General features: G+C 43.4%; 1 protein-coding gene across 5 annotated transcripts in view; it reads left to right on the top strand.

Moving 5' to 3' along the window:
* Nucleotides 1-15041, top strand: part of AGAP1 (ArfGAP with GTPase domain, ankyrin repeat and PH domain 1) — a 505789-nt gene that overhangs the window by 47488 nt on the left and 443260 nt on the right. For 3 of the 5 annotated variants that reach the window (XM_060232501.1, XM_060232465.1, XM_060232483.1), the window contains exons 2-4: nt 2708-2766; nt 9528-9615; nt 10366-10377. In XM_060232501.1, coding sequence (XP_060088484.1) covers nt 2708-2766; nt 9528-9615; nt 10366-10377 — 159 coding nt within the window. The remainder of the gene's footprint in view (nt 1-2707; nt 2767-9527; nt 9616-10365; nt 10378-15041) is intronic. The other 2 variants (XM_060232474.1, XM_060232493.1) reach the window with 1 other exon arrangement.

The following is a 15041-nucleotide window of genomic DNA, read 5'->3' as shown; positions in this document are numbered from 1 at the left end:
ACCTTCCTAGCAATTTGCCTGAATAATACTACTTTTCTTTTTGCTGTTGTCACAGGTGGTTTATGGAGAAATTGTGGGGATTTCAAAGTGAGAGATGTTCAGAGGTAGTTTGCCATTGTCTGCCTCCACATCATGATCCTGGTATATCTTTGGTGGTTTGCCTTCCAAATATTGACCAGGGCCAACCCTCTTTAGCTTCCAAGATCTGACAAGATCGGGTTAGCCTGGGGTATCCAGGTCAGGGAAACTAGTTTGAGGTGGTGGAAAATCCCATCAGGTTGCAGGTGACTTATCGTGACCCTAGGGATATCAAGGCAAGATACTTCAAAGCTGGTTTGCCATTGCCGGCCTCTGCTTCGTGACTTTTGCTTGTATGTTTAATTTTTTTTAAAAGGAAAAAGGGGGAGACAGTAAGATGTTTATGGTTTTAAATTTGCGTTTTTAAATTTAAATTTGGGGTTTTTACGTTTTAATTTTTTTTTTATTATTATTATTAGTTTATTTATATTCTGCCCGTTCCCCCATGGGGGCTCAGAGTGGAGTACGTCAAATATACAATAATAAAACAAACAATCAAAACAGCTAAAATCATAATAAAATCAGTTACAGCATTGTTCAGAATCTAATCAGCACTTTACATAGCATATATTATGATGTTACATAACCCACTGGCCCCGTTTTCTATGTTATAAGCTTCCTCGAGCTCTGTAATGGAAGAATGGGGACTATTATATGTCTTAAATATATAATAAATGTTTGTGGGCTTGATTAAAAAGCGCAAGTTTATGGCACTCTTAATGTGTGGAATATTGGAAGTATTGCAGTGGAGATGCCTCCCCACCTTTGTTTTGTGCTTTCATTAAGCTGGATGTTCAGTACGTGATTTCTGTGAAGCCTGAACACTTTTTTCACTACTTGATGATACTTTATTAGGACCAACCAACATAGATTGCACTATTGCTGCATTTAATTTTTTTTCTGCAAACAGAAAACTATGCAGTTTTTCATACATTTAAGGTGGGTGTGTAGATAGTTCACCCTCTGTCCATTTAATTAACGTCTTAAAGGAGGGGGGGGGAGAAACTGTAAGTCACTTAAGAGTTTTAATGCATTTTCTGTTAATAAATTTTTGACAGCTCATACTGAAGCAACCTTTTCTTATTTCATATCAGGGCCTAGTAGGTGCATTTAAATGTAAAGTCAAGCCATGGTTTGTTTGGGAAATTAATCTTGGTTGTTCTATGGGCTTTTTGCCTCCCCCCCCCCCCAAGGGGGGCAGCTCTGAAACCAAAGATGAAACCAGAAACTGGGATTGGTTGGGGATGTGGAAGTCTTCAGTATACAAGTAGAATAAACCACAATTGAGTTATAAGGGCTCTGTGTAGATTAGTGTTCTGTTATGCTACATTACCAAAGGACATTTTCTTTAGACAACTGGGAATAAAGATGCTTCCCATAGATTGTTCTGGTACAAATGATGGGCCCGCAGTGGCACTTTTTTTGTGGGGGGGAGTTAATCTGGCAGACACTTCAGGCCTTTTACTGCTGCTCTAAGAGAATTAAGAAAATAAAAGTTCTTTAGCAGAAGAAGTTTTAGAATGTGTGAGCTTTATAAGGGTGCTGGTAACTCAGCTTGCAGAAGAAAGCTGCCACAATATAGCAGTCAGCATGCCAATGGTAAGTGTGGCCCAGAGGACATGTGCAGGGGCATTCTTGGTGCTCTTAATCTAGTCTGGAGACCCATCTAGGCCCTGGGTGCAGCCATCTCCACTCTGTCATTGTGCCCTTCCCCTTTGATGAACACATATGCCCGCATATGAAGTTGCTTTATACTGAATCAGACCATCATTGTTAGCATTGTCTACTCAGACTGGCAGTGGATCTCCAGGGTCTCAGGTGGAGGTCTTTCTCATCTCTTACTGCCTGGTCCTTTAAACTGGAGATGCCATGGATTGAATCTGGGACTCTCTGCATGCAAAGCAGAATCTCTTCCACTGAGGCACAGTCTCTCCCTTATGCATGTGCAGGCAGCTCCAGGTAGCATTTGAGTTGTTTCTTGCCCTTACTTTACTTTTGTTGTTCTTCATTATCTGTTTCTTGCCCTTACTTTACTTTTGTTGTTCTTCATTATCTGTTGCATCCTCAGGGAACAGACCCAACAATTTATCAGTCCTTATCATTTAAGCCTTCCAGGAAGACATAACTTTAACTACCTTTAACTCCTTTGTTCAGCAGACCTTCTCAGCTCCAGGTAGGAAAGAGACAGGTTTGATGAGCAGGCTCTTCAGTCTCCTGAGACAGGAGCCAAGTGTCATCCTGGCACTTTGGGACAATAGGGACTTTGGTCACCAAAGGGCAGCTGATTTTTTCTAGCTGTCCTGTTGCAGTGATGGAAACTTTTCTGTACCGTTTAGTGCTTCAAGCATCTTTGAGATGCAGGCCCTTCACTTGAGTCCTTAAAGCACTCAGACTCCAAGTGTAGAGCAAAGCCTGTGCAGCTTTCACCAGTCTTTATAATTATTCCCTTCTAGTTATATGTTGGCTCATTTTAAGAAAGGAGACCTGTCGTTCAGGCAATAACACTGTCTTTGTTGTTAAATATAGTTTGGATCCATGGCTCACTTTATCATGTCAGCTTATCACTTAGGAAAACTTATTAGTATTGTGTTGTTAAAAATGCTTTATAAAAACATGTTCAATTTTACAGATGCCTTTGTAAATAGCCAGGAATGGACACTAAGTCGTTCTGTGCCAGAACTCAAAGTGGTAAGTAACCATTCAGTGTCTGCATTTCCTCTTCTGTTTTGAACTAATGTATTTTCATCCTTCAGATGACAGATTTGTTTCATTTAGCTGTCGAAATATAAAATATGAAAGACGAGTTGCCAAAAATGAGAAATGTAGCCTGTAAGGGAACATATTTGACTGCTGTATCTACAGATGAACAAATAGCCCTCAGAATGCAGTTGGGTCATAATTAAGGGGAAAATACCCCCCTCCCCAGTCAGAAATTAGAATAAAAGGGTTTAAATGGCCCCAAGCCAGGCATTGGAGCAAGGATGAAATCCTGTTATTTTTGTTTCCATCAACCAGGCTGCACTGGTATGTGATACTGGAGTCATGATACGGTAGACCTCTGGACTGGATCCAGAGCAAGGACTGGGCAAAGATTGCCATTTTCCTGGTTTTTCTCTAGCACAGTCCTTAGTAGCCCTGGTAAAGTTTATTCCTGGGATCCCCTTTTCCTGTTTTGCCAGCTGAGCTCTGCTTGTGGAAAAGGCAGGAAGAGAACAATTTTTGCTCATTCCTTCTCCCCAGCACACCCTCCCAAACCATGTGGCTTTTACTCTACACAGGTCCAATAATCCCAGCAGTAAATTTTCCTGGGATCAGAAATGGGAAAGGGAAAGCTAGAAGACTGGTGAATATTGGCTCCTTGTGCTGGTGGATTGCAACATCCAGCCCATCTCGCTTCCTGCTTCTTGGCTCTGGAAGGTGGCAGAGTATTTAAGTCCTGGGACTAAATGGTTGAAAGCCGTCCAGTTGTTGGTTTCGTGCTGTTCTGGCCCTGTCAGGTTAGGACCAGTAACTTGTACCAGCACATGATTTTCTCTAAACCATTATTTGGAAGTAATTCTACTCTTGGCATATTTCAAGGATTTGAAATCCTGGTCTAAGGGGAAAAAACCAAGAAGAGAAATTTGGTTTCACTCCTTGATTTACATTTAATTTTAAATATCATTTTTCTCATAACCTGAGTTTTAAATTATAGATTCCTTTAAATATTGAGGTCAGTAGTACCAGGTTAGGTTGAAAGGACCTGCAGGGCACTGAAAAAGATAAACCTGATAACAAATAACTTCAATATTCTATCTCTGCTAAGGATTGGAATTCAACCTTTTCCTGCCTAGATGCCACTCTGGTATTGATTGTTTGATTCCTCGCTTCAAGATTCTTCACTATTAATGACACCAAACTTACACATTATATTTGAGGTCGTTACCCTAAGACTGTCTCAAACATTCAGATCCTTGGTTATGCACTTTTACGTGCGATGGAATGATTTTTGTTGTTCTTGAAATCTTCCTCCCCCCTCTACTATGAATTAGGTTCTAAGTCATAAGGGAGGAGTGGTATCTCTCCAGAGCCCTTTAACAGTGCTTTTCTGAGTGAGTGTTTTCTGCAGAAACTCATTAGGTATTTGTTTGCCTCAATATCCCCCAGTATGTTTATATTGTCAAGCATTTAAAAAAAGAAGGGGGGTAGAGGGAATCTCATTCCCATCTAATAGCATTTCCTGTGTAAAAAAACTCCAGTTCTCAAAATGAGTGGCTATTCTTCTGGGGTTGTTTTATACCCTAATTGCTTTTTTGTATACAGAAAGCAGCAAGTGGCTGTACTTAGGAGACCCTGGGAGAAAGTCTAAGCAGGCGTACTTGGATGTCAGTCCCACTTGAATCAATGGGTCTGTCTCCCAGCAAAGTGCTGCCAAGAATGGATTTCACTCCAGTTGCCTGGCAAATGGTTGCCAATAGTCTGTCCTGTGTGGAGCATTTTCCCTCCCCTAGCTGTAGACAGTGAAACTTTGTTGAATGGACAAGTTGTGAGATGTGGGAAGGGGCTTTTTAGACAGGAATTGGCCATAACTGTCAAGGCTGTGAGCAGCCTCCTTCATTATTTTAAGATTTAAGGTTTGTGTTAAAAATTTTAACACAAGCTGTAAACTGAGAAGAATTAAACACCTGTCCCATTCTTGAACTCGCCCTCTTGTCCAACAATTCAAGAAGAAGACTGCAGATTTATACCACGCCCTTCTCTCCGAATCAGAGACTCAGAGCGGCTTACAATCTCCTGTATCTTCTCCCCCCACAACATACACCCTGTGAGGTGGGTGGGGCTGGGAGGGCTCTCACAGCAGCTGCCCTTCAAGGACAACTCCTACGAAAGCTATGGCTGACTCAAGGCCATTCCAGCAGGTGCAAGTGGAGGAGTGGGGAATCAAACCAGGTTCTCCCAGATAAGAGTTTGCGCACTTAACCAGTACATCAAACTGGTTCAAGCAATAATGAGAGGAAAGAGAGGAGAGAAGTATATGAGATGGGAAAAGTGGGGAGAGGTGTAGAAACAAAGCAGATTCACCTCAAGTACATACATGCATATGTATGTTACGTCAAGTCACAATTGACTTACGTCAACCCCAGCAAAGGGGCCTTCAAGGCAAGTGAGAAGCAGAGGTGGTGTACCATTAGCTTTCTCAGCAAAGTTGTCTTTGACAGTCTCCCATCCAAGTACTGACCCTGCTTAGTTTCAGAAATCTGAAGAGATCAGGCTACACCATACCACCTTCCCTCCCTCCCTCAAAGGCATTCAGTATTCAGTTGCATATGTTTCTAAAAAATGCTTACCAGATATGCTCATACTTTTCATCTGCCATGTGCCTAGCTTATATTTAACTGCTAAATTGAGAAGTCTTTCTGCCTCCACTTCTGTGGGTGAGGCTTGTGCAACTTCCCATTTTTAGAGAAGGTGATGATGGCTATAGTAATTGCCTTCAAACACAGAATTTTTTGGCTTGGGCATAAAGCTCCAAATGTCATGAATGACACCTGGTGTTATGTTGGTGACACAGAATAGGAGACAGAAATTCAGAATGCAGTTGATCTGCTTCTGTCCTTCCTCCCATCACCTGAGTGTGATGGCAGGAAGTACAGTTGTTTCAAGTTGGCAGAATAATCTCTTTCAGTGTTAAGTGAAAAATCAGTCAGGTATACACTGAATTCTCAGGACAATCTTTTTGCAGTCTTAGCCCCAAAGAGAATTGTTAGTTGGTTGGTTCTTCAGGATTTTGTTCCACTGTTTGAGGCCTGTTTTTGCAGTCCGGTCTCTGTGTTCTGCTTAAGACATAGCCTGACAGGAGCAAGTCCTGGATCCGTGCTGAGGTAAGAGTAAAGTTGTTTGTGTGCCTTTAACTTAAGGTGTGATGGGAGGTCTAGGAATTCTGATGCAGCAGAAGTTTCAAGACCAAACTTAACCTGGTGACTAAATTATGAATGTTGCAAAAAATACAGTAGAATAGGTAGATGCAGGGTTTTGAGGAGGTTGCCAAAAGACTTGATGTTCTCTTTTTCACTTATCAACTGAGATGGATATCTAAGACCAGCTGATTTTTTTACTTGCTTCATTTATATTTCACCTTTCTCCCCCATGGAGACCCAAAGCAGCTTGCATTGTTCTCCTTCACAGTCCTGTAAATAGAGGTAGGTTAGGCTGAGAGTGTGTGACTAGTTTTAGGTAGTCCTCGCTGGCATGCTGCCCTAATCCCAAGAAAGGATTGGGGTGTGTGTGAGTAGTTGTTTCTAGCTTGCCTGAGGATGGCTGCAAAGCTTGAACTGCTCTCACTTCTTGCAGCTATCATCTGGCAGTCCACAAACAGTCTGAAGCATTTTGTTGTCGGTCCCCACTTGTCCTATTTAATATAGTATGTCTTTGCCCTGTGTATCTTGCTGCTGTCCAGATAATCTGTGAAATTTAAAAAATTGTGTTCTGGGATGTGTCCTTGGAATAATTAATAATGACACAGCATGAGTGCCTGGGTGGGTGCTGACACCCAGACTCAGCTTTGCCCTGGTGTTTCTTGTTTTCCTTTGTCACACTGCAGGGGACCAGGAAAGGCCTTCTACTGGTTGCACCACTCTGGTAAGGGTGTGTCTGGGAGGGCCCAGAGCACCCACCAAACCCCTGTGTCTTCCTTATTAACAGATACCTTTTAATGATGTCAAGGAGACATCAGGACCCAGGCAGTTTAACAACAAGAAGTTTAATATAATTGCTCTAGAACAACAAGTGGGTAGTAAAACATTAGTGCAACAGTGAAATAAGAAGCAGTATAGGTTGGTGCAAATAAATAAGCAGCCCTAATGTGACTATCTGTATGTTCCCTTCCTCTATTGCCAAAAACTCACCACCTCCTTAGGGTGAAGGAATCCTCCTGCTGCAGCTTTCCTAGAGAGCGCTCCTCTGTCTACAGCCTCTCCAGAGAGAACAACTTCCCTTTCCAAACAAGTGTATTTATGCTTTCTTCCCTCGGGGCTAGTTTTCCCTCCAAAACTCTGCTACCCAATCAGAGGTACAGAAGGAATGGGAGATGTAGGCCCCGTATTTACTCCTATCCAGTCTTCTCGTCCTCTAGGCTGCACTAGGCCTCAGATTATGGCACCCGTCCTCTGAAAACATATGAACATATGAAGCTGCCTTATATTGAATGAGACCCTCAGTCCATCAAGGTCTACTCAGACTGGCAGTGGCTCTCCAGGGTCTCAAGCTGAGGTTTTTCACGCTTGCTTGCCTGGACCCTTTTTAGTTGGAGATGCCAGGGACTGAACCTGTGTTGGTCTTCCACGTTTATTGAGTAAGAGCTCTGAAGACGTCAATAAATCCAGTCCTGTACACAGCTGTGTTTAAACTAGCTATATACAATTTATTTACAATTATGATACAGACTGTCAAAGTGCTCCGCTTACAGTTCACCATCCAACCTCCACAAGTAGTGAAGTACTTCTGTACATTTATACAATTCTTCCAGGTGATGGACCAATCAGGTTTGTGCTGAGTCATGCTTACCTCAGCCTGGCTGATGCAATCTGGCAGTCTGCCAAATGCCCCTGCCAGCCAGATCATCTACTGTCATTTAGATCGTGTGCTGTCAGCAGTGGTCTGATGCCTGCACATATACTAACAACCTGGGACCTTCTGCTTACCAAGCAGATGCTTTACCACTGAGCTACCGTCCCTACCCTTAAGGACTCAAATTGAAAGGGGAAACAGTTTACAGCACCATACTCCTGCTCCTTCAGCTGGCTCTTTTCTATGCAACCAAAACCATGGAAACCATCTGTTCTTCCAAGCTACCATCCATTTTAGACATTTTAAAGGGGCTGAGCATTTGACACAGGCCTTGTTTGCTGGCCTGACCTTCCTTGGGAACTCCTGTTCTTGTGAGAGAATGTGTCCTAACGCAAATACTGGCCTGTTGTTGGGTCTTTGCTCCACCCAGGTACTACCAGTTGGCTTTGAATGTGGACTGGCTCTGGAGATTGCTGTGAGGACAGTTGTCACGGCAGCTGCCTGAATAGGTGATGGGATCTGTCTTTTGACCTCAGGAGCCACCAGTTCAAAAGCAGTTAGTCTCTATCTCTGTACGTCTTGTATAGATGACAAGTTGCTCATCAGTGCCGGTCTTCCCCTGGAGTGTGGAAATGGGTGTCTTTTGGCGCACTCAGTTCACGTGGGTTGCAGGTGAACTTCAAGTAAGCTGTGCCTATGTCCTGGAACATGCCTTGGAATTCTCTGGAATATGCTGGGGTTCCATGGCAGACAGTATGTTACTATTTTCAAAAACTCTTTTGTGCAGGCTTGTGCACCTTTGCTGTTGATTCCTTTTTGCACCTATGCAAAAAGGAATCACCTGTGCACCTTTACTGTTGTTTTCATCCTTCAAGAAGCTCTGGCCATCAGGTTCTCCTGTCACCTTTCTACTGCCTAGGCATTTTATTTGTAGTCAGTTTTAGTCATTGTGTTATTTAAAAAAACTCGACAGAAGTTTCTGTCAGAATTTGGGCTTCTTGATTTTCATGTGAATTATTGCCCTTTCTGAATTTTCTTTCTCGAGGGTTGATAATACTGTTTTCACAGTGGTGTATTTGCTTTCTCTTTTCCCTCATAACTGTTCCTCTTTCCCTGACGCAGCTGTTAAGAATTTCTCTCTGTGTTGACTGTGGATATTTACATGAAAGGCCCCTTCTAATTGCAATTTCCATTTTGTACACTCTGTTTAAATAATTATAAAATAACTGTTTATGTTGTCTCTCCTCATATGCACATGCTAAATTTAACTGTGTTGTTACTGCTCTCACGGATTCAGTTTGCAGTTAGCTTTTGTGAGTTCCTGTGTTAATCTTAGACTTAATTGAAGGGTTGTGTTGTGTTCAGAAATAGGTGTTTGAGGAAGCAGCTTTAATTATATATTCTGAAGTACAGATTTCTTTTAGCATTGTAAAACTTTATTGCTCGTTAGCCTCCCTGAGCCTGCCTGTGGGGAGGCAGGATATAATGGATGAATGAATAAATAAATATTTTAGAAGATTATTTTAAAAATACTTTTATATACTGTATAAAAACATATAAGTTATGTTTTTACGGTTTACATTTTACGGTTCTCCAAACATTGAAACATCAGTTTCCACACATGAATACATTTTTTTCCTTTTTCAGCAAAGTGTTAAATAGACCATTAGAACACTCCAACCACTCCCCCCCTTTTTTTTTGGAAAAAGTTTTTTAAAAGTACCTGTGAATTCAGTTTATTATTAAGTTACCATTAAAAGTAATATGCATATTATAGGTATAATTTTTATCTACTTTTCTGTCTGATGTCTTCTTAATGCATCACTAAGTTGCGTATTGAGATTTTACGCTCTATTTAATTTGTAAAACTATGAAACACTTAACCTTATCTCTTATTTCCACAGGGCATTGTGGGAAATCTAGCTAGTGGTAAATCTGCCCTTGTGCATCGGTATCTGACTGGGACATATGTCCAGGAGGAATCACCAGAAGGTACACTGACTGACCATCCATTGGAAGCATGTTCTTATTTCTTTGCTTATTTCTGTACATGGGCAGTTGGTGATAGTCAGCCATGCCATATTAGCATGGAAAATCAATTGCTCATGATAATGTGTTAGACAGATATAGGTAAAAATTAAAACTTTAAATGCTTGCTTTAATGTAATCTTAAAAAGGAGCACGCAGTTACATTGGTAACTTACATTGTTTTAGAGACCACATCTTATGACAAGAGCTTTGTTTTGAAACCTAGAATGACAGAATACTTGGGAGGGTTTTCTAAAAATCTCTTCTCCCTTCCCTCTGTTTGTAAATTCTTCACCCAGATGGGCAATTTTCCTAATTTGGTTTCAAAATTGACTTCTAAGCTCCTTGACAGAATAGTATAATTGTACTGTGTTGTTAGTGTCTCATGTGGTGACACTGAAGAATATAAGTTGAATATCATTTCTTGCCTATTATTATGACTTATTATACTTACTGTGCTAAACTAAAGAGGATTATTTTTAAATAGCTATAGAAACAATATGTGTCTGAAACATAAGCAGGGTTTTTAATTGAATTCAGATGAATAAATCAATGACAGATTTGAGATTGTTATGAATCATAGCATCATCTTATTCACATTCACTAAAATTAATGTCCTGATTATTTTTATTCTCCTTATGAACTTTTAAATCCCACTGAGACACTGAATTTCTGGTTCCTTCTTTTCCTTACTGGCTGTTCCATTCTTTGCAGATATGGATGCAGGTAACTATGTGTTCTCTTCATAGCAGCTCTTGTTTTGAAGAGAGGAAGCCAAGCGTTTGCATTAGTTTCCCTTTGTTTTATGTGTCATCCTGTTTTCTTTTTAAGTTACAAAAACATCTCACTATTGTCACACTGTAGATGTCTCTTAGCAGTAATCTCTATGTAGATTCATGTGTTTGTAACAACATCTGTTCAAAATTAACACTGCCCAGAATGCTCTTATGCTAACAGTATTTCAGTGAGCTCACAGAGATCCTTTGGATTTGACTCCTCTCCTGTCACCCAGAGGAATTGAACTTCCGCTCCATTTGTCCTTAGCATCTGTGGCCTACCTAGAAAGATTGGAGTGGGGGGTGGGGGATGAAACAAGGCCTTATTGTATTTGCTACTGACCAGGGAGTGCCCAGTCTTCTTGGTAAGAGAAGCACATACTTGGTAGCCTGTCCCCGCCACCATGCATCAAGCTGGTGTTTTGCCTCTATTGAATCAAGTAGGCAGCACAGCAGAAGAGGCTGATGGGAGCATAGGCCTGACTCTTCTGCACTCTATCCTCCGGCTCTGCTTCTGCCCGGAGGAGCCACAAATCTCTGCTCCTTGTGCCACTGGTGGCATGAATGCCACAGGGGCATCTAAATAGATTCATGTCTGTGGAACAGATGGCACCATTTCTTTAATGAGCATTCCAGATTCTGGATATATAGACCTATACCGGCCATGTCAGATTTCATGCCCTTTAATCATGTGAAGGTAACATACTTAGCGTGAAATAAAATGCATCTCGGGATGTGGGCACTGGCTCACCAAAGCTTCTGCCACAATAAACTGATTAGTCTTCAGGGTGCCATGACTCTTTTGGCCTTCAACAGACTAACTTGTGTGTCCCTCTGAAACTTGAGGCAGAGAGTTAAAACATTAGAACTGTGGAGGAATACTGATACTTTGTATACAGGTAGAATTTTTCAGAGAGGCCCTCAATGTTGTTGAGACTTGGAGCGTATTTGGAATTGGGAGAGAGGATAGTGGGCGTCAACACAAAATGGTTGCCATGAGAAATCCTAACATTCTCCATGTCTAGTTTTACAATAATGGTTCCATTATATGAAACATTTAGGAGGAAAAATAAGAGGCCTTTTGTGATTCTGAGAAAACTTCCACGTAATAGTGTAACTGCCTGAGCTTTCTAATCTGTTGAAATAAATTGTAGAGGATGGCCTTCATTACCATACAAGTGTTCAGGGGATGGGGGATTCTGATAGATGAAGCCAATACTGGGGTGACCCTGAGCGTATGCAACGTGGGTTTTTTTGGGCTTCTCAGTGAAGATATTTTAGATAAGTGGACTGAGCTAGAGATTTGCTTGGCTGAGACTGGGAGAACAAAATTTTTTGCCTACCTTCTCATCAGTTCTGGCTCTCATGTGTACATCCACTTCTTGTAGACAGCGTACTTCCTCTCCCTTTCCTTTCTTCTGATAGTAGAGCTACTGCTGTGGCAAAGTAGTTTCAAGACAGTGGGGTCAGGTTGCTGTTGCAATTGAAGCTGTGTCTACTGTTCCAACCTGTAGGAGGTGATTAGGGCTTGACTCTTGATCTTCTCTTCCTAAAAGTTCACTTCAGTTTTCATTGTGGTCTATAGGGCATTCAAAAGCAGAGCAGAACAAATAAAAAATAGATAAAAGAAGTGTATCTTTCCAAATGGAGAACAGTGTAGGGTTGGAGTGAAAGATGGAGAAAGGGGAAGGAAGGAATGTGAAGGGTGACAAAGGAAAAAGCAGAAAAGAAAGGATTGTTAATAGGGCAAAGGAGGAGAGAGAAAAGGGAGCTTGAAGAGGAAGAAGGAAGGGGTCGGGAATCAGGGCAGCAAGAGGGCACCACACTGGTATGAGCTGTGTCTGTGGGCACACACTGGGAGATAATGGAGGCAGAACTGTACCTAGGATGCATATTGTCTGTTGGCCACTCACTTCCGCTATGCAGACTAACAGTTTTATGTGAATGTGCCTATTAGTTGGATGATCTTTCGGCAGGTGATTTGTTCTCATTGAGTAGGTTTCCAGAACGTTCTCATGAGATCCTGGCATTGGAGAAGGATCATACAGCTCTATTCAAATATTATATTTTTCAGTCTTTTACTCTTAAGCATCCTAAATGATCTTTGTGGTCTCTGTGCTTCACACTCATGGGATAGAACGCCGATCCCCAAATCGGTACCTAAAAAGCCCGGGATTTTTTTCATGCTCGGCACCAGCGGGCATGCGCAGGCGTCCCAATACACATGCTCGCCAGAGCCAGCGCGAGGATCCCACCAGTTCCTTTCTGACCGCTGCGCTGAGAGGTTCTCCTTTCGTGTCCCCGGTCGCTAAAGTAATCTTTGGATTATTTCTCCTAGTTGTATATAGCCCGTTTGTTGTTTTCTTAGTGTAGTTAGATAGTTAGTTGTTAAGATAGTTAGTGTTGTTTGAAAAAAAATTGTTGGACTTTGCCCTTCGGGGCCTCATTTTTTCCCCCCTCAGAGTTATTTTCTGTGTGGTTTTTTTGTTTGGCATCTATGGAAAGACGTTGGGTTTTTTTTAAGAGGTGCTGTTCCTGTGGAAAAAAGATTGCACCTCCTGATGGCCACTCCCTCTGTCTCCTGTGCTTGGGCGAGGGACACCGCGTTGATTCTGTCTTCATTGCCTGAGTTTTTCTAAGCAGACTCGGAAGAATCGTGCGGCGAGACTTTCGGCCACTCTGGTGGAATCGGCTCTTTGTCCTCCGAAGATGGCATCGGGATGGGAGAATCTGCGGCCCAAACTGTCACATCGGTCGATACATCACTGATTCAGAACGATATGCCTGTCGAGCGAGGTCGGTACACTAAACAGCCCTCTGAAGGGTCAGTGGATACTCCAGCCAAGAAGTGTCGGGATGACTCAGGGACCCGATCATCCCTACCGAAGAAGGCGAAATCCAAGGTGAAGTGGAAGAAAAGATCGTCCCGCACTCCTTCCCCTTCTCAAGACGCTTCGGCATCAACGCAGGTTGCTCCACCCAGGAAGATCTTGGCGTCTCCACGTCGGAGCCCTTCGGTGTCGAGAGGCAATGCTTCGCAGCCGTTGCGCTTGTCGGCTCGGAACACGAGATTGACCTGACCCAACGTTTCCACTCATCAGGATCGCATCGTTGGAGCGACAGTGGCTCCATCTCGGAGGTAGAAGCTTCAGTACCGACTGAGCTGTCGGCACCGCTTGAGCAGACGAGGGGACGGAGAGAGCTAGAGCCAACTACTATAGCTCGTCGTTTCCCGCCACTTCCACCGTGGGATCAGCGCCAGTGGCCTTCTCCCTACACCTACCCGTACCCTCCGTACCATTGGTACCCCCCTCGTGAGTTTGCTGATTGGGATCAACAGTCTGAGGCATCTCATCTGTCGAGGATTTCACAGCACTCTAGGCGACGTCCGTCGGCATTGGTGTCGATCCCGCCTGAGAGACGTGGTGTGATGGTGGAAGAAGTCCAGGCTCGGTCGTCGGTATCGATTCAGTCACCTGTGAGAGCTTCGACGCCGGTACTCTCCGAACACTCAGTGATAAGGGACTCCTTGTTGTCAGACTCCGAGGTCGATACCAACGATCCGGATAGAGGTCTGGAGCCTTTGCCAGTGTCGCATATGGCTGAGGATCTTCCCATATCTCCATCGGAGGATCTGAAGTCGTATGGGGACCTGGTGAAGAGGATGGCACACTCCGTCTCCCTCCCGGTGACACAACCGCAGCCAGTCGTAGACGACACCGTATTCGACATTATGCAACGGGACACGTCTACGGCGGTTGCCCTGGCCTGCTACGAAGGTCATCTTACAGGCGGTCAAGGAGCCCTGGGCGAAGCCTGCTTCTGCACCTGTGTCCTTCAGAAGACTAGACCACATGTATAGGGTCCAAGAGGCTGGTGCCGAAGTCTTGTTTACCCACCCTAAGCCAATTTCAGTGGTTGTATCATCTTCATCCAAGGCATGCAAAACTCACTCCTCCCCACTGGACAAAGAGGGAAAGAAGCTAGATAACGTAGGAAGGAAATTTTACTCTGCTGAAGCGTTGGGGGTAAAGGTATCTAACTATGCTGCATGCATGGCTAGATACCAATACTCTGTGTGGCAGCAACTCACCCCCCTCCTGTCTTACCTGAGGAGAAGAGGTCTGCTACTAAGAAGCTGCAGAAGGAAGGCTTTGCTGTAGCCAAGCAACAACTGGCTGCAGCAAAACACATGGTAGATGTGTCAGCAAAGACAATCACATCTGCTGTCTGCCTTCGCTGCCACTCCTGGCTCCGATCGACGGCTCTTCAGCAGGACACCAGGGCCTTCGTTGAAGATCTTCCCTTCGAGGGCGAAGGTCTCTTCAGCTCCACCACTGACAATGCTCTCCAGGAGATGGATAAGAGCATAAAGACCTCGAGGAACCTGGGTGTCCTGGCTTCTTCTAGGGCTGCTAAACAGAAACAGTGGCATAAACCCTGGTCCAAGAAGCCATACCAAAAATTATCCCTGGAACAACTGGAGACCTTTCTCTTCCGAACCTGAGAGTAGGTCTCCATACAGGGGAAACAACAGAAACTGCTACGCTTCAGCTCAGACCACTGGCAAGTCTAAGGGTGCTCGCCCACAAAAGCAGGGCCTTTGACTTTCTG

Source organism: Heteronotia binoei, chromosome 1, assembly GCF_032191835.1.
Source record: "Heteronotia binoei isolate CCM8104 ecotype False Entrance Well chromosome 1, APGP_CSIRO_Hbin_v1, whole genome shotgun sequence".
Classification (NCBI taxonomy): domain Eukaryota; kingdom Metazoa; phylum Chordata; class Lepidosauria; order Squamata; family Gekkonidae; genus Heteronotia; species Heteronotia binoei.
This window is presented reverse-complemented; position numbering and strand designations above follow the sequence as displayed.